The following is a 24191-nucleotide window of genomic DNA, read 5'->3' as shown; positions in this document are numbered from 1 at the left end:
TGAACAGCTCTCCACTCACCTCACTACTCAAGCCAGAGCCTTAAGTGCTATCACTGCTTCCTCCTTTTCTTAACCCACAAGCCCGTCAGCAAGTCCCACTGATCTGACTGCCCGAGTGTAAGCCATCATTTTTTGCATGAACTACTGCAAAAGGCTTTTAATGGGTCTCCCTGCTTCCACCCTTCACCACCAACCCTAGGCAGGGACCTCATCTTCCTGCTGACTGAGTGTACAAACACAATATGTAAGGAGGCCCTAATGAATGGCCACCTCTGATATCCAGGTTGAGACTTTGAGCAGGAATACCTGAAATTGGGATGTGGTGTTACGGTGGGAGTGGATCCATCGATCATTCCTCTCTCGCTGACAGTGAGGACACCTCCAGGTTCCAACAGAGCATTCAAACGATCCAGCACCGATGGGCTGCAGAGAGAGAACCCAAACGGTGGACAGGCCCGGGTGCCATGCTGACCACTGCCCTGGCTCTGGCCTCCTGCTCCTCCTGACCCACCCCCCACTCCTGGACAGAATGAAGATCTCTTAGCTGATCAATACCGCAGAAGGAAATGGCAACCCACTCCAGTGTTCGTGCCTGGAGAATCCTAGGGACGGGGGAGCCTGGTGGGCTGCCGTCTATGGAGTTGCACAGAGCCGGACACGACTGAAGTGACTCAGCAGCAGTAGCAGCTGATCAATACCCCTTTTCACTCCCTGAAGGCACACAGCCTAGCGAGTCATAAATGTAACTGGATTTTAATTGAGGACATTCTGAAAATGTTCAGAACGCAGAGAAGCCCGGCATCTGACCCGTACTGCGCTCACTGTGTAGGCACAGTAGATTCATGCTCGTCCTTCTCCTGACTTTAGAACCAAGTGGTACACTCGGAACGCAGTTACTAAACATCTGCTGTTCATCAGATCCTCCAGTATAAACAGATGTACTGCAGAATGACCCTGAAGAGGAAGCTTTCTGAGGTTAAACGAAAACGTGTAACTCAAAGCAAGTTTTGGTTGGAAAAAAATAATCCAATTTTGTTAGCCTTCAGTTCAGCTCAAAACTATCTGCTAGAACGAAAATCTTGCAGCTAATGAGCAACTACCATGTCCACCACAAGGGGAAGTCTGCAGAATAGAGCAGAGGACGTGCTTACAGTTAAGGAAACAGTGGATTAAAAACGTAGAGCCTCCACCTGGGGTTCTATTTTGACAAGCATATCCCAAGCTTCAGTCAGACCCACTCAGGATTGAACAGAAGGTCCTTACTTGCAGAAGTTAACGTTGTCCATCAAAAGCCAATCTCCAGACTTCAGGGCCTGAACCAACATGCTGTCAACCCATTCGAACGTGCCATGGCTGCGGCCACTGGCTGACTGCATAAGCTTCACCCCAAAGCTTCGGAACTCCTCCACGAGTTTGGCAAACTCTGAAATGTCACAGTCACAGAACTTAATTTCAAACCAGGGCAATCAAAAACAAACATAATAAAAAACTAAGAGCTTATTAAAAGAAGGCTGGAAATGTATGGCTCAGTTCTTTAAAGTTTCATAAAAAGGTGAACAAAAGGATTTTTGTTTTTGTTTGAACAAGTAAGAAAATTAGGTTTGGGATAGAAAATACCTCTTAAGGGCTTTCTGAATGAATGGCTAGATAAGAGTTGACTCAAAGGTGATGGAGAGGTAAATAATATTTACCTGTCTTAATTTCTCAAATGGCAGAAAGATAAAGCATCCTGCTTATTATTGCATTTATACCATATGAAAGTGCTATAAGTTTGCACAATGTAATTAATGTTATCACACCAGGCTTCCTTTATAATGACCACATCATATATAGTAACAACTAGTATTTATTTATTTATAAACTCTACAGTTTATATAGCCCTTTCCTGGAAATTTTTCAACTGGTCTTCCTTATTAGAAATTGATTCTAACACTTTTTCGTATGACAAGATAATGTATTTCTGCTTCTAGCCATGAAGGATTAACAAGGTTTAGACTTAAGCTCGCAGTCTTAAGAAACCAGGTAAACTATATGAATCACAACTGCTTTCAGACACAGAAAACAGACAGCATGAAGCTGGGACCCCAAAGGGAAGGAGGCCCTGGGACTGACGGGCTTTCGGCCTGAAAAGAATTTCTAGATTGCAAAGCAGGAAGAGGAGACTCAAGCAGATCCCGAGATCTCACTGACGTGAGGACACAAACTGAGATTCAGGGAGATGGAGGCAGCCTGAATGAGAGGGAGCATGCTCAAGCTCAAAAAGCAGAAGTTATTCAAAGAATGGGCTCCAGAAATCCAGAAAGAGGTCCCTGGGCCTTTGGCTCAATAATAATCTCCATGTGCAAAGGAAGGCTGAAATTCCATGTGTAAAAAATTCCAAGGAAAGAAATATTACTGGGGAGCTGTGAACTGAACAACTCCCAGAGTTCACACAGGGCTGAATAACACTCCAGTTCCCACCAATCAAAGCGAAGAGACCCCACAGAACACACAGGCCCTTCAGGAGAGATTACACGGGGCCGTGCCTCAGCAGGGGGTGAATCTGACTTAGCACCACACACAGGCTGAGTTTAGGGACTTGCTAGGTGGCGCCAGTGATACAGAACACACCTGCAGGTTCGATCCCTGGGTCGGGAAGCTACCCTGGGGAAGGAAATGGCGACCCACTCCAGTATTCTTGCCTGGAAAATCCCATGGACAGAGGAGCCTGGTGGGCTACAGTCCATGGGGTCGCAGAGAGTCGGACACGACTTAGCTAAGTTGACTCTTCTTAGCACAAAGAGTTGACAGTGACTTAGCATGTAAAGGATACTCTGGCCCTGATCTTAAACAGCTTAATAGCAAGCCTGAAAAGAGAAAAATGATCCAAAAGCAACTGAACAGCCTTACCCGCCACTCAAAGAAACCCTCAGAACACCAAAACACAGCACTCAGCAACTTGAATAAGTGTCCAGAATCTAACAGACACGGCTAGACATATTTTCTGGCTTTTTAAAGTCACTAAGTGCTGCATTCTGATGTTAATAGAGCTATTATAAAATATTCAATACATATAAAGATTTTAAGGTAAAATATGAAACACCTAGAATATATTTTAAAAGTCATACATGTTTATCACAGAAACATTAAAATATAAATAGTTTAAAAAAGAAGCTATTTTCAGTCAAAAATAAACAAGTTTTACAGCCAGCCTTTTAGACTCTATTGATATCCCTAAGAAATTACTATGAAAATAAATCCTCAATAAAAAGCAGTATTGAGAATGGGCTGTGAGAACTTACCCTAGATATTTACATTTTAACTGACTTACGAAAGATACATATACACACCAGATTTCAGGTTTTGAAGTCAGAGAGGCTTGGAACCAAAACCGAGTCCAAACGCATCATAACAAGAAGACACTGGGCAGGCTAACCTCTCTGAGCATTCATTTCCCCATGTCTAACATGGAGTTACCTGTCCTTCTAATGTGGTGTTGTGAGGGTTAAAAGTAAATATATTTTATATAGCGTCCAACACTTGATAGGAATTCAATGGTGAGTTTACAATCCCTAACAGTTAAAAAATATAAAGTGATATGGGGGTGGGTTTAGTCACTGAGTCGTATCCGACCCTTGCGACCCTGTAGACTGTATCCTGTCAGGCTCCTCTGTCCATGAGATTTTGCAGGGAGGAACACCGGCGTGGGCTGTCCTTTCCTTCTCCAGTCTAGAGACTGAACCCTGGTCTCCTGCACTGCAGGCAGATTCTTACTGACTGGGCTACCAGGGAAGCTATAAAATAGTGATATATGATTTCATTAAATATATCTAATAATTAATTTGAATGAATGAGTAAAGAATTTCAAATTCAAATGGTGAGTTTGAACAGGAACATGACAGATCAAATCAGTAATGAAACCACTGTCTTAACTAAGAAAGTAAACGATTTGACCCAGATCATGGATACAATGTTGACACAGTTAGAAGAGGGGGGTCATTTCTTCATCCCTAGGGAATCCACTATTCCTAGGGAATAACTAAGGATTCCTTAGGAATAATGAGCAGGTTTTGGAAATAAAGGTTGGCAATCTTAGCGACAGGCTTCAACTCTTAATCAATCCTCCCCCATCAGCCAAAAAGCTGCACTACAAGATGAGAGCTGAAGGCTTCCAGATCAACTGAGGAACTTCTTCCACCTTCTATAAAAATGAATAAACACATCCAAGCTATTAATTTAGACTTCTATTCTTCAGTTTAAAAATACTCAATTTTTTGAGAAATTATTGATAAGTTTAAAAAACAGGCCAACAAAAAACAAAACCAGACTTACATGCAAGTCACTGTGACTGATTACTCACAAAATAAGTCAAACTCAGTAATCCAGTTTTTTCCTTTGCTTAGGAACACCAATTCTGAATAGTTTACATCAGCTTCACTTTACTTTCTAGGAAACTTTCTATTTCCAAACCTTGATTGTTAATAATCTAATCATCAAATTCATTTTAAAAGTCACGGGCATTGCATGTACAACGTAATACCTGTGGGTGGACATTCTATGGTAATGCCAAGTGACTGATACACACACCCAGAGACATACCTGCCTTGGAGTAGGAGTTGATTTTGTTGTTCAGTCTCTGCATAAGCAGTAACACCGCTTCCAGCTTGTTGACAATCTCCATCGTGACACCTTTACCACCTTCCCCAAGACACTTGGGCTTATACGTCAGAAGGAAATGACTCCAGGCTCGCAGCACTACTTCTGCATCGTCGGCACTGACAAGTAGGCTGTCTCTTACCAGGGCCCTGACTGTGCCCTCCACCTTCTCAAGGAGCTGCCTCCACGGCCGGGTAAGATCAACCTGCAATTTCCAGAGCACGTGAACCCAGCAGAGCCAACGGCCACTGCTACTGTAGCAACCCCAACACAGAAGACCGCACCGTGTACTGCCCTGCCTAAAAATACAGGGGCGGATCAGTTACCTGCTCAAATCCACCCAGAAGCTCCGTAGTGTCCATTGCACTGTTCACGGCCATGATCTTCAAAGTGTGACCAGTAAGGTGTGCCAGGAGCTGAACCAAGCTGGTCTTGCCCACTGAGGCTGGCCCCACGAGGATGACCATCCAGCTCATCTGTACACACTTCATGACCGACTCCAGTGACTGTAAAGACTGGTGCAGGAGCGACAGGGGCCGGCAGGGCGGTGGAGGGACGTAGCTGCCACGGGAAAGGACTGAGTAGCCGAGCTGGAAGAGACGGCCCGCAAGGTGTCACAGGTGTGCCTGGGGAGGGGGCCGGGGCCAGGGAGGACTGGGGACGCCTGGGGAGGGGGCCGGGGCCAGGGAGGACTGGGGATGCCTGGGGAGGGAGCCGGAGCACCGGCCCCGAGAGATGTCACAGGTGTGCCTGGGGAGGAGGCCGGAGCCAGAGACGACTGGGGAAGAGCACCCGCCTCCTTGCCTCACCTGGACGTCACAGGGCGTGACGTGCAACAGCCTGGTTCCCGTGTAAGGGCTGGAGTTTGAATTAAACACGTCCTTGAACACAGTGATGACCTAGAGGAAGAGGATGATAAAATCAAAATGCAAATCATTATATCAAACTCTCGGCCAAACCTTCTAGAATGAACACTAGTAAATATGAACAGCAATATGAAAATCACCATATTATGAGTTATTACCCTTTTGAATTTTCCTATTAAAAAGGATTGCATTTATTTAATTCTTCAGAAGGAAAACAAATGGAAGCTCAAGAAAAGAGCAATAATCTCAAATTATGAGATTCCAGAGAGAATATACCATAAATTAAAACAGAGCCATGGAAACTACGGCAGATCTCAAGATAAAAAATTAATTTGCTTTCATCGTTCAAGATACCACCTAAAGAAGGTAGAAGAGAGAAGCATGAACTTTATGAAGAACAAGGACCATCATTTCCTGATACCTGCCATGTGCCAAACATTATATTAGGTGCTTTAGTAGATTATTTCTGATCCAAATACCCTCACAAAATATTTCTATTTCCATTTTATGGATATGGCTATGATATTCACACAAGTTATGTGATTTGCTCATGGATGGTCCCTGAATTTAAATCTAAGCCTGTCTGACTGGAAAAGCACTGTTATCCTTCTAAATATTTATGCAGGAAAGCATTATTTCTGTATTGACATTTACTTGTCCCTTCCTTAGCAGCAATACTGTTAAAAACTTTTTGCTAATAGTATTCTTTCTCGCATTTCTTTCAAAAATCTAAGAGGAGCTGGGGTGGGGGGAAGATGAGGATGTATAAAATCACTAATTTAGCCCACAGCAGCAGCAAAGATTCCTGCCACCCAAAATACTTAGACAAGTAGTGCATTCAAATGGAGTAGCAATATACTAATCAACGTACACTGGAGTGGAAACTAAAACAATCAGGACAAAGACATGATGAGTGTCAAACGCCAAGAGCCCAAAAGCAGCACAGAAGAAAACGCTCCCTCCTGGGTCTGGCGATTTTTGACCTTACATTTCACTCTAAAGCATACCACCTCCTCTCTCTGACGCTATACCGGAGTTAAAATTACAAATTACTTTTGCAACCTTTCTCCTTCTACCATTATTTTTCTCAACTTTTCTTTTCCTCTCAGAAAACATCTGGCCAACTAAAACGGAACTGAAGGAGTGGTGGAACCCTCCCACACTCGACAGTAACTCAGCACCTGACCAACGTCAATTACCCAACCCTGGCCAGTCTGGCCACAGTTAACATGCTAGACCAAGTTGATAAAGAAATGAAAATACCAACTGATGACAGGTGAATTATATAAAGTTTTATTAATTAAAAAAAAATGAACTGAATATTTTGTCCTAGTATAAAGACTCAAAGCCACTCGCATGTAACACATGAGTAGTTGATGCTGGGCTGGATTCTGGATACCACATAAACAAGGATCTGTGCTCTCAGCAGCACAATCAAAGTGTCTGAAGGCCACATCTTCACATTTCTGTTTCTAACTCACATGAATTTGTAAACTACTTTGTTTGTAAGCAACTGTGATACAGTAGAAGAAACAGCAAGCAAAGTGGAAAGGTCTGGGCTGGAGAGCTGGCTCTGCCACGCAGAACACGGAGACTCCGTGACTAAGCCTTGGATCCTTGCCTGTGAGAGGTCATGACAGCATCTCCCAACTGCAGCTGGTGTGAAATTTTCCATGAACTGCATTTTAAATACCACAAAGCAAAATGCATCCATGATTACAGTTTACTAAGCGAGGAATTCTGGTGTTATTTTCTACTTATGAAGGGGTATTTTTTACTTTCATTTAGATACGGAATATCCTCCCTTTTATCTATTTATACTTTCTAGATTAATTATCTTGCAATTTGACATTTATTTAAAGGTAGAAAACCCTCCTCTTCTACTTGTTATCACCTCTCTCCTCCTGTTTCTCATCTTTGTGCCTGGAACCAAGGTGATGAAGACCAAGCCTTTATTATTGCAGGGTGATACTGTTTAAGAAGGTAAGCGATCCTGGCAATGTAGATAGGTAAGCAAACTGTGTCCTCTAAAGTAAACTACACTATGAGACTCTGAGAGAGATTAAGTTTTTGTTTCTGCCCTTAATTTCTAAATTTCCAAGCAGCATTACTGAGTCTGGTTGATGAAGCATAGCCTTTCTCTCCCTCAGGGAGAAATCAAAGAAATACAAAGAGCAAGCATTAAACTCACCTTTTCTTTATCTTCCTTGGTTCTCATTCTCTCACCATAGACCAAAAACACATGCTGACCAGGATCGTAACACCCGGGGGACTGGTCAACTAGCATCAACTGACACCAGCGGAAAAGGTCCCGGAGGTTGAATTCCCAGGGTCCTCCTATTTGCCCCCATTTCTTCTCAACGGTCACTTCATGATCGATCTGAAAAGACAACACTCTTACTGGGAAACACGTCCCACCGCTCAGGACTGCATTAAGTACTATTAACATAGTACAAGTGCACACATAATCCGAAACAGATTAACAGGCTGGACTCAGACGTCTCCTCCCAACTCAGACTTCTCAATGCCAGGAATACCCTGTAAGCATTATAAAAACGATACATGCAACAGGCCTGAATTACTGTAACTCTCAAATGAGTAGCTTGTCTTCCACTAGAAACTTTTAGAGTCCTATGTGATTTATCTCAGTTGCAGAGACTGGTAATGAGATAGTATTCCATATTGAGAAAATGATGATTCAAGTCAGTGAGAAAAATAAAGAACAATTAATGCACATAAGTACTTACTTGGTTGTTGAAAGCAACCATTTTTTTAACAATATTTTTGTCAATGGCTGGAAACAGAGCACTGGCAATGAACTCCATGTCTATCACTGTGAGCGGATCCACAAAGACCTAGAAAACCCAAAGATAACACCAAAAAAACGCCATCACTTCTCTTTACCAAACACGACTGCCATGACTTACGTAATGTTTTTATTTAATACCAAAGGAACAATGCCTTAGAAATATATATATGTATATATATATTTCAGTTACAGAAATTTCTTTTGTTGCATTCTCAGGATATGGAATCATATAAAATCTTTCAAATACAGAGCAGAAGGTTTTCTTGTTACCTTCATTCTAATGGTTTAGAGAAAGATACCTGCAATTAATATTTTAAAAATATTTGTAATTTTAATCTCTGATTATGTAAAATTCTCTCAAATATCTGGATGGTAAGTATACAAGTATTTATTTTTAAGTTTGATCAACTTCTCAACAGTTTTGAAATTTTTCATACAAACTTCTTAAAAGATACTTAGTAAAGTCTTAATTACCAAGAAAGGAACATTAAAGAAAGCTAACATCTAGAGGCACTTCCAAGCCACTACTTTGAAAAAAGATGTTAAAAGAAGTAAGTGTATGTGTACACACACACACACCGCTGTGGCAATAAAAAAAGATACAACTATTCACGGGGGTTGACTCTGGTATGGAGAATACTGGATTTTTTATTCTTCATGGTAGTTTCTTGTACTTTTCTGAGATTAATGCACTACTTTCATTATAAAATAATTTTTTAATGTTCTAACAGACACTTAAAAAGATTGGCCTTAATCCTTGAGCACAGTAATAGAATCCTCAAGATGGTGGTGATCTTACTTTCCTCCAACTGATAACATACCAGGTCCTCTTAAACCTAAGATAAAGGATTCACACCAGGAGAGAAAAGTGACAGGAATCAGTCACATTATCAGCCATCACATCCAGACATGAAATTGAGAAGTGGACTACTACACCGAGCCTGTCTCATCCTCCGAGTGGGCACCCTCATGGCTACTATCACCCCTGGGCCCACCTTTGGTTTTGGGGCAAGAGTACATCTTACCTGAGTGAATCTATTCAGGAAAGACCTGGGCAAGCCCTTCCTCCCGCCTCCTTGTCTGAAAGGGTTCTGGCAGCCAAAAATCTTGGTCTTCTCATGCTGCACTTGAAAGCTCATTCCTAACTCAGGAACATAGATTTCTCCTCGGTGGTCAAAACAAGCATTGAGTCCTTCCAAGACTGACTGAGAAGCCAGGTTCAGCTATTTGGAGAAAAAAGTGCATACTTATTTTATATGCTATTCAGCTATAAGAAAAAACACAGGAATAACACACATGAGAAGTAGTCTTATCTTCAACAGGGATGGGGACAGAGTTCAAACAACATTGGTAACACTGTGTTTGTTAAGCTGAAATGACATGTATTCAGTCTACTATTAATATTTCATCTATATGTTAGAGAAATTTGGGGTGTATAAAATAGCAATAATTTTTAAGTAACTTGAACAGTCAGACTAAATTCTTTAAAAGCAGTTAAATTAGCCTCAAAAACTAGGCTGTATCTGTTACCTGCTCCTATACTGGCCTGCTTTATAAATTACAGCTTACCAGTACAAAGATATCTCATGCTTAAATATCTGGGATTTTTTTTTAAAGAAGCTAGCTAGCTCTTTACATAAATAAGCAAACATCCTTTCTCAATCAAGTAAATCTGAATAAAATCTCCAAATGGTTTTCAAAGTCATGATACAAAGCACATAATGTGGATCTAATGATGCCAACAGTTTTGTCAATAACAAGTATGAGGATCTGTGTGTGTCCCAGAAATGAGAAGAGCTAAAAGGAGCTAAACTCAGCATCTTTAGACGCTGAGCTAGCACTCAGGGATGTGAAGTACTGGTGGTTTTTAGACAACATGGAAAACCTCAACTGTGAAATGTGAATCAGTAAAATGCAAATGGTCCAAAAACCAGATTACATGAGAACTTCAAGGGCCGCCTTTACACAAGCCTCAAAGCACTCGCTCCGCTCCCCCCTCGCGGGTCAGATTCTAAAAGCCGCTCCTACGTAACGACGCCAAGTCCAGGTGACTGGCAGTCCCTACACGCATTTCCACAAAACACGATTCTGGCCACAGTCTCAAGCTTTGAAACTAGGCATTCTTTTTTTTTTTTTCCCCTGGTTAATGATTATCCCATCACATATCTTTCACCAAAAAATTGGCGGGGGTGGTGGGGGGTAGGGGGGAAAGATGGGGAGACGAACAAAATCTGTCCCTCTCTTTAATCTCTTCTCAAGACGAGCAGGAAGCAGCTCAGCGGAAAAGGAACCCCATGGCAGTCCTGTCACTGCAGACTCAACGGGGTTTGAATCTAGGGGACCTGTCGGGGCCGGTGTCAGACGTGATCTGTGGCACTTTCATCACTTACTTATCATTTAACCTGCACCATACTTGCTTGCCCTTTCCTGAACACACCAAACTGACTCAGTTCTTTGGGCCACAATCTTAAATTTTTATTGTGTGCATCACATCTCCATTATCTCTCTAGCTGCCTGTCACTTACAGAGACCCAGCACTTACCATGTGTCATGATGTGCTCTGTCTTCTGGCCACTAATCTACCCCCGACCTGCACGTATTACACTGACTGCTTTCTCACCAGATCTGTGTGGCTCGTCCTACTATAACCTTCCCCCACCTTTCGGCTGAAGTGAATTGGTTGGCACTTTTTCTAAACTGTGTTATTTCTGAAAATAAATAGGGGCTCAACAAGCCTACCACAGACTAGAGAATAAAACTGGTAAAGAGGCACTGCCTTACTGAAGGCTAGTTCACAGAAGTAGGAGAGTTCGTAGGGGAGATGCAGAAGGGCTTCTGTGCGCCTTTCTGACACTGACTTTCCTCACTCGTAAAAGAAACCACAGAGGAGTCTTTTCACTGGATAATTTGTCTGTACCTAGCCAACAACATGATCTGGTGCAAAAAACCCTCAAGTTACGCAAACTCTGCCCCGCTCCTCACACGTCTCAACCTATCTGGTGGCCTGATGGGCTGTCCTCTCACCTCATCCAACACAACCCAATGGCCTGCCTTCAGGGCTGCCAGCAAGGGGCCGTCACGCCAGGCAAACTCTCCTCCCTTGCCACCCTCAACAGGCAGATCAGCTCCAAACAGGTCTGTGATGTCCTATGAGAAGAAAAAGAAGTGAGGAAAAGCGAATATTATATTAAAAATTAACTAGATCCCAAGACCCCAAATCTAAAATGATACTTAGGCCTCATGCCACTTCTTATTCTTATACTCCAAAGAGAACTAATCAATTTCACAACCAGGAGCCTAGGAGCAACTTCTCATCACAGTACTCTAAGAATCTATCAGCTAGAGTCCTGGGTAACAGTTTTCAACTTTCGCTGTTCTTGAAAACAAACTGGTGAGCTTAAAAAACACCAAAACAATGCCCAGGCCCTGCTCCCAGACCCCATCCCAGAAGATTCTAATTTGTCATCTCTGTCCCCTAGTTTCATAAGATTGTTTAAAGGTCATTTCATCTGTAATTAACTTCTTTAGAAAGGACCAAGACAAACAGGTTATATTACAGTAAACACCGAAGTGGGTGATTCTACCTCAAAAGAAAGTAAAGCATCTAGAGAGACTAACACTACAGGTGTCATCTAATAATGAACACGAGGGAGAATCAGGTCTCTAGATCACGCTGCTGCAATCTTCATCACCATGAAATATTTGGGGCTCTGATAACATCATAATTATTTCTGACTAGGAAACACCATAATGGATAAAGACATTACTCCCTACACTTATCCCCGTCAGCTGTAGCATGATGAAGCTTACCGTCTGCTCTGACAAGTTGATTCGGACGAGCGTGTTGCCTGAAGCCCTGGCTAAGGCCCCCACCAAGCTTGTCTTGCCCACACCGGGGGAGCCCTCCAGCAGGATGGGTTTGTTCAGTTTTGTAGCTCTTAAAAGCCTCTGGGCATTCATGGCTGTGGTGCCCGCACTGAGCGTATAGTCGGCGATACTGTTCCTATGCAAGACAGGGCCTAAAGAGGAGAAAAGTCACTTATAAGCTGGACATCACACCAAATCATACGTAAGTATCAACTGGAGATTAGAAAAATCCAGCAAGGAGACTGTCAGTCAATGAAGGACCATATGTGGTGAAAATGCTTAACCTTATTTCAATACACTCCCACGCTTCTGGGTTCATAAAGTGCTTTCCAACATCAACCAGCAGCATATTCTTTTCATCTGTGATGACCACACTTCTGTGCATACACAGGTCAGAACTGCAAGCATGCATCTTTGCTTATTTCCTTCCACAACCTATACCTGGAATCACTACTTCGTGTGCGTGTACAATCTACCCTGTACTTGTATTTTCCTAAAACTCAAGCAGAAGCTAGGCAAACAGGCCAGATGGTTCCAAATAAACAATTTCATTCAAGGTTTTAAGCCACCATAATTCAGGATGCATCTTGGAGCTGAAGTGCAGGACTAATACCAGTCTTATAGGGCTTAATATTTATACGCTATGTCTTCTGGAAGAAGTTTCAGACTGGTACATCAGTTTGGAATGAAGCTAGACAAACATTTATCTTCTCAGCTATGAAAGCAGAAGCAAAGACTATCCAAGACCTTGCACCCAGGCCACAAGCACTCAGCTCCTACAAGAGAGAACTGAATACCACCATGATGGCTTTGGGAGGGGATCTAATGGTTACATCACAGGGGCCACAGCAGAGATGAAGATAGTACCACTGATGAGGGAGAGGGAAAGGGGCAATGTTCCATTCAGCCAGGAAGCTGGGCTGGTTTAGTCCATCACTGAACCCCCGCAATTCTGTGTGTTCCTGGAGCCCAACAATTATTAACACAGAAAGGAAGGAGGAACAAGAAATAAACGACTCTTCTAGAGAAGCAATAATCCAAAAAGTCATGAGTACCCTGGAAAGATATCTAATATAACTACTTCATTTAAATATTTGACAGAGGCAACCTAATAAGAGCAAGGATTAAAACTTAAATCCACTTGCATTTCCCACTTAACCACTCATTTACTCATCCATCTCTCATTTTCTGAATGTCTGTGACTATTAGGCTACATACAGATGCCAGGGACAGGAAGGTGAGTGACATGATACCTGCCCTCAAGGGTACACAAAGCTGTCTCTGTAAAAGGCGATAAGGTTCTATGGTTGAAACATTACGGGCTGAATCACCACTTTAGGAAAGGTCTTATTTTGAGCACTAACACAAGAATAAGTGCATTTTATGGGACAATTTATTCATATATCAAAGACTATTATCTCCTATTTCTGCATGCCAGTTATATATATTTTAACCACTCACACAATGATGATTACACCAAGTTAGATTCTAACTCAGTTATCTAGTTCCAAAGTAATCATGAGTATGATACACTAAAAGTGAAAGTCACAATAAAAGTCAACTATCTAGGAACCACAAGAGAATCATTTATTTAAGATCATTCTTACCCCTTGGTATAAAAAACGGATGAATTCCCCAAAGGTTATCTATCGCAGTGAATTCTTTGGCTTGGAGTCTGTCGTAAATCTTCAATTCGTTTTTCTGACTTTCTGTAAGTCGGCCTATCTTGGAAAGTCTCTGGATTAGGAATTTCAGACATTCTCTGCGAGCCAAGAGAGCTGTACCAAACCCAGAGGAAGTTACCCCTAGAAGAAAGAGGATCAGTCCATCAAATGACATCCGGGTACCAAGCTTTCCAACCGCGCAGCAGGAGCTCTAGGTGAGCTGCAACAGCCACTGTAAGCAGCCGTCAGAAGGGCGACTCCCCGCTCCCCCAACCGCCAGATTGTCAATTCAACAGCGGCTTATTCAGCAAGCACTCCAGTAACGCCACGATAAATCAGCCTGCAGAAAACCACCACCAGTGTGGTACTACTTTCAGTCATGTGGGCTTGTATTTCTAATTTTCATGGCTGAAAAAAAACTTAAATATTACATTTAATAAATTGCAGTAAACTTAAAACCACAGGATTCCAGCCGATCGACTCTAAATGACTGTGTTAAGAAGCGCCACGCTAAATTCTTCAAGCGCATTACCAGCAGTCTTCTATCAGAGTCACTATTTCGTGCTTACTAAATCCCTGGTCTGTAAGCAGTGAAAAGTTTTCTCCACTCTTTTATAACAATCGCCTCTCAAAAAGAGTAAAAGGAGAATCACCGTGTGTCTTGGAAATGTTAACATTAAGTCTGTACACAGCCCCTGGCTCAGAGGCCTGGGCCTGCTCCATCTCATGGGCCCCTCTACCCTAACCCCTTGTTCTCACCAGCCAATATACCTGAGCCGATTCCATCTATGTACACTAGGCACGCGGCATGGACAAAAGACGTCACTGTGGAGATGGTCTCCTGTCTTTTCAAAGCAGCTTCCTCCCCCATCGTGTTCATGAAGTTGACCCAGGACAGGATATCTCTGATACTGACCACACATCTTCGACCAAACTCCTGGTGAGTCAGCCAGTCAATGAAATCCAGCATCACCTCAGCTATGTCAGCCCCTAAGACACAAGAAAGCATAGAGGTTTGCTATTTAGGAAGACTCCAGAACAGGGATTTGCAACCTGGGGCCCACAGACAGTCTTTTTCTAAGAAAACGAGGTCCACAGCTTTAATCACATTTCCATAGTGTTCAATGAACAGCATTCTCCCCTTACCCCAAAACAAACAAAAAACCAGAAAGAAAACTTGAGGATTAAAGTCTTTAAGAAGGTGCCCTGAAAACTGCTCCAAGAAATGAAGTACTCACAAACCTCAGTCTCAAAGAAGCGGATATCCTTTCACATTCTTTAAGAAAGAGAAAAATGTGATCCAGACACTACTTGGATTAGTTAGGGCTTGTATTAAGGCTCAGACCAGATCTAGGTCCTAAATTTAGTCTGTTTGATGCCAAGAATATGGATACATCAAGGCAATCAAGGCTCAATTAAGAGAGAGAGAGGGAAAAAAAAGATGTTTTGGCACTCACTGAATATTCTAAGAATCGTTAAACCTAGATTATAAGTATATGGTAGCTTTTAAAATACTTCTCTATTTTCCTTATGTTTCAGAATTTTCATAATAAAAAGAAATTTTAAAGTGAAATAACAAGTTAGTTGACAACTACTGAAGAAACACAACTGAAAATTCTATAAACATTTTCTAAAGGTGGTAATCACTAAAATTTAAACCACATTTTCCTGGGAATGACATGGTGGTTCAGCAATTGATCCCCGGTTGGGGAACTAGGACCACAAGCCACACGGCACAGCCAAGTAAAAAACCCTGTATTTCCCTTATCTTTGGTGAATATTATATATTTTATAATAACAAATCTCATTATAAAGATGGCCAACAGGCAAAACCATCAGAAAGCTAAACTTCAGTAACCCTGGTGAAGGAGCGATACTTTAGTGGGAGGTACCAGGCTAGTATTTTCCTTAGATCTCTTCGTTCCCAATTCTCCTTAGAACATACCATATACACATACCACTGATGTCCTACTCCCCTCGCTCCAACACAACTTCTCTGCCCACTACCACCCCCCACACCCGAACACTCTCACCTTTGTGATCTGTTCTACCCAGAGATAATCCTGGACGAAGATTACGGCTGATGATCTGAATTAAATCTTCACGCCTTGTGCTTTGAGGGCACCATATTTCCGTAAAGCGGTTTCTTAAGGCAGGAGACAGCTACAAAGAACACAAATTCTAATGTGAATATCTGCGAGGAAAACAAATCTTTTGAATATTGGCTGCGAATCTGTCAAGTACCTGGAGCTTCTTTTCTTACCTCTTTTACCATCTATAATTTATTGAACACCTATTTGTCCTGGCTCCTAACACATGTCATCTCATTAATCACCACCACACTCCCCACACTCATATTCCCATCACCTTCTTTAAAACCATGGTAGAGAAAGAACTTCAAGGTCTCATGGAGTCCGTGCTCCAAGGAAGATTCCAGCCCCAGTAGATGACTCCCAAATCCCAACCCCTGTCCCAAAGCAGAGGCCCTTCCCTTTATTTTCCCTTCAGCTACCTTAACCGGAGGCTTAGAAAAAGTAAATGCTATCTTCCCATGGGGGAGAGCTGTCTGAAGTAGAGGGAGAAAACTTGGATATGGCTCAAAGGGAGTGAAAAGGTAAAGAGGCGAATCTTTACTGCCTATATGACAAGGAACAGTTCAGTCCTCCAGTCTCAAGAGCCTTTGCCTCAGTCTGGATTCTCTTACCTTCCCCAAGGTCAGGTAACCCCCGCTCGCAACAGTGCACCAATGATTTCCTTTTACTGGACAACTGGGTCAACACCATACTTCCGTCTACCCAGCCAGGCATAGCAGGAGCACGTGCCGCTCAGCACCAGACTGGCTCCGCCAGGCCCCAGCTTCCAGATCCCAACTCTGCCTGACGCAAGGCATGCAAGCCAAAAGGCAGCTTTCCCTTCGGGGTGTGTGTGTGGGTTGCTTAATCATGTCCGACCCTGCAACCCCATAGACTGTAGCCCACCAGGCCCCCCCGTCCATGGGATTCTCCAGGCAAGAACACTGGAGTGGGCTGCCATTTCCTTCTCCAAAAGGAACTATAGGAAGAAAGAAAGTGAGGTCGCTCAGTTGTGTCCAACTCTTTGCGACCCCATGAACTATAGCCTACCAGGCTCCTCCATCCATGGAATTTTCCAGGCAAGAGTACTGGAGTGGGTTGCCATTTCCTTCTCCAATGGTAAAAGTTGGCAATCTCTGTCCAAAAAAACTCAAGCAAACCTGCCAGGCAAGTTAACACACACAACCTGGAAATCAGATCTTTCTGTGTTATTTCCACTTGCCAAGAAGCCTATTTTCATACTTTGTTTGAAACTGTGATGTATTTTATTTCTTCTCCTCAGTATTTTTCTTGAAGCACGGCGATCATCTTTTTTCTCATACTACTGAGAAAAATCAGTAGTTGTCCCTCCCTAACCTGAACAGACCAGGGTCCCAAACACAATGCAGACTTCTCACAGAAAGGCTTCACGAGCCTGAGGGCCATGGGGTCCGGGGTGCTCCATGCTAACTGGACCCTCACAGCACTTTCTTAACAGAAGACACCGCCCTGACTCTCTCCCTTACCAAGTTTGAGGGCGACCCACACAACCCCCGAGACAACTGATGCGCTCCACCTGCAAAGCCAGGACGGGATCCCGGCTGCCACTGCTTCCGCGTCACTTTAATCCCTCATATCACCACCCCCGGGTTTAGCAGAGTAGACTCGAGAAGCAGAACATGAGAATAAAATTCAGTTTCAACTCTTCTCATCCATAAAACTAGCATAATAACTTCCACAGACAGCTCCCATGAGAATCTGTTACAATAACACACTGTAGAAAGCCAGGCAAAGTGATTGAAACAATGAAATTTCACGCACATACAAAAAGGGAAACGTCAAGTAAGAAAATGTTTTATCTGTCAGAGTTACTTTTCAACCTTTATAATGACTCTGAAATATCTTTCTGGATTTTTGTTTTTTATTCAGTTTCTACGCAACATAAAATTCTAGATGAATTTTTACATACTATATTTAGGGTGCCAGTGAGCTGAGGTCAAAAGGCAGAAAAAAATGATGTTTTAACAACAGTTTTACCTCTTTTTTTCCAAAGTCGCCCCCAGGGTTCATGGTTGCCAAGATACGGAATTTCTTCCCAGCTGTCAACAGCTCTACCTCATTATCCTTGTCCTCAAGGTTGCCTTTTTCAGCTAATAACAGAGTCTTTTCCACTTCAAGGACACTGGAAGAAAAATTGGAGACTGGAAGATTAGAAAAGGCTTCCGTACTCTCTTTTGTGGTGACAGTGTTCTTAAAAAGGAAAATAAAACCATCTTCTCCGGTGAGCTTTCACTTCAGTTAATGGTTTCCTACACAAACGTCAAATGTTTTTACTAGTTATCCTAACTCCTGTGTCATGGAACAATAGTTCTGATCAAAAGAAAAAGAATTCCTTTTTCTACTTTAAGCCCTATTAAGACATTTGCTTTAAAAATGGTGACTTGTATGCAAATATTCATGGCAGCATTATTCATAAGTGGAGGAAAACAACCCAAATACCACAAAAAGGTGAGTGAAGAAAAAAATCCAGTATTATCAGCAGAGTGAAGCACTATCAGGAAGAAAAAGGAGCACACTAACGATGCAGGCTACACCCATGGGCGGACCTCCGAACACTGATGCAAAGGGACAGGAGAGATGACTTATGTGAAAGGTCTTGGAAAGACAAATCTATACAGACAGGAAGCAGATTAGCAGTTTCCTGGAGCATGCTGCTGCCGCTGCTAAGTCGCTTCAGTCGTGTCCCACTCTGTGCGACCCCATAGACGGCAGCCCACCAAGCTCTCTCGTCCCTGGGATTCTCCAGGCAAGGACACTGGAGTGGGTTGCCATTTCTTTCTTCCTGGAGCATGAGGGAGCACCAAATATAAACTGTAAATGCAAAGTCAGGGTCCCACTGGGATGATGGAAGTGTAAACTGGATTGTGGTGGTGGCGAAACTCAGTAAATTTACTAAAACTTATTGAATTATACATTTAAAACATGTACATGTCATGATATGTACATTATATCTCAATCAAGAAAAACAGTTAATCATCAAGAGCCGCAGTGATCTGCGGTCTTTTCGTCTAGTTACTCTGCTTTGTCCATGTATCTTACTTTTAGTAAAACATTTTTTTTCTGTCTCATGATTGAACATGTACTTTAAATAAACAATGCTTTATTTTTCTAAACATGTGATCAATCTGCTGAGTCTTAAGGTCTCAATGAATGCTGCATCCTACTATTTTCACTGCACAACAAGACCTTCTGTTGTGATAATTCCTGGTCTGCAGCGGTTCTGTTTCACTGGTGCTTTGTATCTGCCAAGGAGCCACGACGGACGGTGGGTCCCCACGGTGGCTGCTGCTCTCAGGGGATCCGTCAGGTGAGGCAGCCTCACTCCCAGCGCGACGCGGCTGGCCCTCGGTCACCGTCCGTCCCTCAGGCCTCCACGCGGGGGCCAGGATGCCCTGCCTCCGTTGCCAGGGCTTCATTCTACCGGACAGGACGTTCCTGAAACCTCACGCATATTTCTCTTGTCATTTAAAAACTTTCTGGAAGCCATGTTCCAAACAGGTGGGTTCACTTCAGGTTTTACTTTTCTTGTCCTGCCTAAAGTCTTTCATGGTCCAAAAAGCAGGTTTCTGTGAGTTTGCTGAAGGCTTTAAAAAAATCCTTAAACTGCTTTATCTGATCAGATTTTGGTACTTGTGCAGCTGTATTCTTTGGGAATGTTCATTTGTCACCTTTTCTGATGCATGAGTTTCCTTTCTGTTCTGGAAAATCAGCAGTCCAGCCTTTGCTTAAGTTTCCAGGGAGGCCTGATTTCTTAAAGCACAGGCTCTCATATCCGACACCAACATGAGGCTGCGGGCTGTGCAGCCAGCCAGGTCTGAGTGGGGGGTAAGGGTCCTGTCCTGGGGTGCTGAGAGGCCTGACAGCAATAACACCTAGGATTTTGATTCTATTTCTTTGAGGGAAAAATCAATGGCCATGTAATAATTTGCCTTAAAAAAGGATTCTAACTTGGGCTCGTGTGTTTTAGCCCTAGCACCCCATTGTCCCATCTTTCTGATTAACAGCTAAACGGAAGAACCAGGTCTGTTAAAGGAGAAACTGAGCACTAAAGCCTAAAGGAGCAACTGCTCACCGTCGTTTTCAAACATTTTCAGCAGACCGATGAAGAGCATCACTGTGTACAGGATTAGCATCTGTAAAACCCAGACCAGCAGAAGCATCGAACACAGGGCAAACCTCTCACACGCGTGTACCTGTTGAGTCTTTCCAGGACAGAGTCATCAGCCAGCGAGATCTCATCTAAGAGGAAAAAGCCGTCCTCCTTCATGGCCAGAACCAAAGGCCCATCATGCCACTCAAAGAGTCTTGATGTGTCAACTTCCTCCTACAATTTGGAAAAGCGGGTTAACTTAGAGTAGGTAGCTCCACAAGACAACACACACGTAGCCAGCACATGTCCACTAGTGAAAGGGTCCTTCTGCAGAAAACACAGGGCAAGGAGCAAAGAAAAGGACTTGTGTACAGGGTGCTCATGGAGCCCCCATTAGACCAGTGAAAATATGAAGATAAGACACATATCAAATCTGGACTCAAACACCCCGCCATGAGCAAAAGCCCACATGTGACTCCTGCACAGAGCCAACTTCAGTTCTTTAGATGAACAAACGCGTCATCACTCGCCCTGGACACACCTTGCCATCTGGCTTCTGCCTCGCCGGCCGCAGCCCCCCCAGGAAGTCCGAGGTCTCCGTGTGTAGGTGGCAGCTGACCGAGTATAATCTCTGATCTGCCAAGGCTGCGAACACCTGGCAGACAGTCGTTTTCCCACACCTGCGAGACACACACACCAGATCAGCAAGGAGCGTGAATTTCAAACATGCCTCCACAAACACCCCAAGCAGCAAGAGAGAGGAGCCCTGGGGAGAGCCTGACCAAAGCCACAGAGACTGCTGGTCCACACGGGGCCTCTGCCTCGCCTCAGAGGGCCTTCCCCCAAACACCAGCACCCTGCCGCCTCTCATCCAGAAGGGCAAGTGCTGCACGAGCTATGGGATGGAGCCCTTTCTCCCGACCTTACCCCGTGTCTCCAACCAGCAGCACCGGTTCACCGAATTCCAAGGCCCTTCCCACCAGCATCGCCAGTCGCCGCATGCCCTCGGTCCACACGATGTGGCTGAACTGAGACTCCCAGGCGGATGTCGGAGTAGACAGTTTACCTGTCAGAGGCAGAGCACACATGTAGGTTCTAATCCGAGTACAACTCAGATTCATTTCCCTTGGGACATGATGGCCTACTCACTCAGCAATTTGAGGACATTTTCTTTGGAGAAGAGCAACTGAGGACATAATTTTTTCTTGAAATGTTTCTCAAGGACTTCTTGAATCACAACCACCTCCTCCTGCTTCCTGACTCGGCCTGCCAGAAGCATAAAACCTTGGGGGGAAAAAAAAAAAAAGGAACCGTCGAGTGTTAACACCAAGGAGCGCTGAGACTATGGAGCACTAGCTGCTGTGAAGAGGAAACCTGAAGACCTACTTTGAAAAACAGAGAGACCCTACTGCAACTAACTGTTCACTCCATCAACATGACCTCTAGGTGAATCTAACACAGATGAACTCGCGGCTCTGACAGACATTCGGGAATGCTGAGAGCAGCTTCGTCTCTAACAGCTAACAAGCAGAAATGATCCCCGTGTCCCTCAACAAGAGAATGGATAAACACATGATATCTCCACACAATGGGTTACAACACAGTCATAATTTAAAAGGAATGGAGTCCTGATACACAAAACAGCGTGGCTGAATCTCACATTAGTCTGAGTGAAAATCCACCAGACACAAGAGCACACACTGCATGATCCTGTTTAGACGAAGTGGAAGCTCAGGCAGAATCCATCACTGGTGACAGATGTCAGAGGAGAGCTTACCTCCAGGAGTTAAGACTGGCAAGAGCCACGAAGGAATCTTCCGAGGAAATATTAATCGAAATATCCTAAATCTTAGCTGAGGTGGTGATCTACATATGGGTATCCACATATGTAAAAATATACTGAGCTTTACATGAAATAATATAGCACCTCCCCCATTTTACTGTTACATTTTGTTATACCTCGATGGGAAAAAAAAAAGTGTTCCTCCCTCTCTTCTTTACCAGTTAAGAGCAAATGCAACTCTCATGGGTTAGTTTCATTTCTTCCCCATGCTTGTTAGTCACCCTATTAATGACTCACCAAGACCTCTCAAGTCATAAGATTATGAAAGGCTTTCATGGAGAGAAGCATACAAATTCTTCCAACTGATTATACCAAAATGACCAAATCTGAGTCTCAGATGACATGACTGCCTTCTCTTAGAACTCTGGTATCATCTAACCTTTCAGTTTTCTGCAAGTTTCTAAGGCATAAGCAGTATTCTCCATGGTCACCACACTGCAGGTAAATAGTGCAAAGAAACACCAACCCCCTGCCTAAACTCCGAATGGCATTATGTCCACATCCTGACTCCCACAGGTGGCTACGTGAAGGGATGAGTGAGAAAACCTTAGCAACCAAAACCTAACGGAAAAGAGGCCTTGCAGAAACAGGATGCCAACAGCAGCAGTCTAGACTCAGGGACAAAGGCTGTTCCTGCAATGCTCAGTACAATGTGTATACAGCACAACCTGAGCAAGATTTAACAGCATGGCTTGTGATCTACCCTAAGTTCAGTCGGAGAGCACGTGCTGAGAGCGTACCATCGTTGGCTAAGTGCTGTAGCCAGTCATACTCCTCCTGCGTCTGCTCGGCCAGTCTGTACCGCTCAGCCCATCGAAACAGATCACGGAGGGTGATGAAGCCTTGCTTTCCAGCAAACACTGAAGAACCTCTGCGATAGGACTGTGAAAGCACCAAAACAATTGAAAAAGGGTGATGGCAAGCACAAAGTACAGAAGTCCTAACAAATTTAGGCTCCCATAGGAAGATTAATCACATAGGAAAAGATTACAAAAAAGTAATATAAATAGTGCAAACATGCAGGAGAAGTAATCCCATAGTGCAGAACACAGCAGTGAGAGTGGCAATTATTGGCCTTTTAGGGAGTGATTCAAAAATGTATAATTCTGACAAAAACCACTTTTAACCCCATAAAATAAATGGGATATTCTTTAAAAAAAAAAAAAAGGAAGAAAGAAAACCTGTAGTTTTGTAGAGTTCACAAGAAAAGTAACACAACAAGGATGGATCTCTTTAGTTAGGTCCATACAAGGATTACTATATCCATTTAAAAAAGAAAAACTGTACTATGTCAATGCCAAATTCCAACCTTAGTAAATGCTTCAAAATTATCCACAAGTAGGGAAGGTCATTACACATAATTATCAGAAAAATTTTAACATGTTATTAAATTGCCGAATTATAAAACAAAACAAAAAAATGAATATTAATGGAATGCATGTTAAAGATATGATCCTTACTCCGAGAAAAAATAATTTAAAAATAATAAAAAGTAATAATAAAATGGACTGCTGTTTCTACCCCAGGAGGCCTCAGATTCTGCCACCAAATCTGATCAGCACAGTCCAGTTGTCACTAAGGATGAGGGGAGGAATACCTGAAGGTCCAGCATGACCTTAACCAACTTGCTGCAGTAGGACGGGGGCAAGCCACACCGCTTGTGCAAGATTGTCTCCAGCTCAGAACTAGGCAGTTCATCAAAGTGCAATTCCACAAACCGATTCCTGAAGGCTCTGGAAAGCACCTGGGAAGCGTGCAGAGAACAACATGATAAAGAGGGCCTTTGCATCTAATTCCCAGAATGGAGGCGCTGTCATTCACCATAAAAAGAAAAGTCCTTCAGCAGAGGTAAAAACACAGCCTCACCAAGGAGACTCAGATGCCGTGGTGGCCAACAGGAGTGACGCGGCAAGCTGCTCACCTTCCTGCCCCCGTAGAGCCCCGGGGGGTTCTGGGTAGCAAAGAGCGTGAAGCGAGGGTGCGCTCTCACGACCTCCTGTGTTTCCGTCACGAGCAACTCGCGGTTGTCGTCCAGCAGTCTGTTCAGCGCCTCTAACACGTCGGTGGGGGCCAAATTTAACTCATCTAAAATAATCCAATAGCCCTTCCTCATAGCATCAATAAGAACACCTTAGGGGAAACAAATTATGAGAATCAGTGCATAAATTGGTCCAACGTGTTACATACCAGTCAACGAATCTTAGATTATTGCTAAATTTCAAAGCAAATTACTCTCCGCAGCTAGTCATGTCTCAAAACAATCTGTGGTGTTAAATATCAAGGAAACTTACTCTCTTCAAAACCAG

At 43.3% G+C, this 24191-nt stretch overlaps 1 protein-coding gene and 1 pseudogene across 2 annotated transcripts in view; both read right to left on the bottom strand.

Moving 5' to 3' along the window:
- Positions 1-24191, bottom strand: part of MDN1 (midasin AAA ATPase 1) — a 135845-nt gene that overhangs the window by 60565 nt on the left and 51089 nt on the right. Inside the window, exons 25-45 of one of the 2 annotated variants that reach the window (XM_043890266.1) lie at positions 23807-24015; positions 23483-23629; positions 22626-22767; positions 21192-21326; positions 20970-21108; positions 20584-20722; positions 20146-20276; positions 17930-18074; positions 15875-16004; positions 14601-14831; positions 13785-13982; positions 12121-12329; positions 11335-11457; positions 9336-9533; positions 8249-8356; positions 7693-7881; positions 5445-5534; positions 4962-5225; positions 4579-4840; positions 1264-1423; positions 307-423 (exon numbers count right to left, since the gene is read on the bottom strand). In XM_043890266.1, the coding sequence (XP_043746201.1) occupies positions 307-423; positions 1264-1423; positions 4579-4840; positions 4962-5225; positions 5445-5534; positions 7693-7881; positions 8249-8356; positions 9336-9533; positions 11335-11457; positions 12121-12329; positions 13785-13982; positions 14601-14831; positions 15875-16004; positions 17930-18074; positions 20146-20276; positions 20584-20722; positions 20970-21108; positions 21192-21326; positions 22626-22767; positions 23483-23629; positions 23807-24015 (3466 nt within the window). The remainder of the gene's footprint in view (positions 1-306; positions 424-1263; positions 1424-4578; positions 4841-4961; positions 5226-5444; positions 5535-7692; positions 7882-8248; positions 8357-9335; positions 9534-11334; positions 11458-12120; positions 12330-13784; positions 13983-14600; positions 14832-15874; positions 16005-17929; positions 18075-20145; positions 20277-20583; positions 20723-20969; positions 21109-21191; positions 21327-22625; positions 22768-23482; positions 23630-23806; positions 24016-24191) is intronic. The other variant, XM_043890268.1, reaches the window with a different exon arrangement.
- On the bottom strand, positions 18090-20112 carry LOC122685212 (annotated as a pseudogene).

This window comes from Cervus elaphus, chromosome 28 (genome assembly GCF_910594005.1).
Source record: "Cervus elaphus chromosome 28, mCerEla1.1, whole genome shotgun sequence".
NCBI lineage: Eukaryota > Metazoa > Chordata > Mammalia > Artiodactyla > Cervidae > Cervus > Cervus elaphus.
The sequence above is the reverse complement of the archived record's forward strand: the minus strand, read 5'-3'. Positions and strand labels throughout refer to the sequence as shown.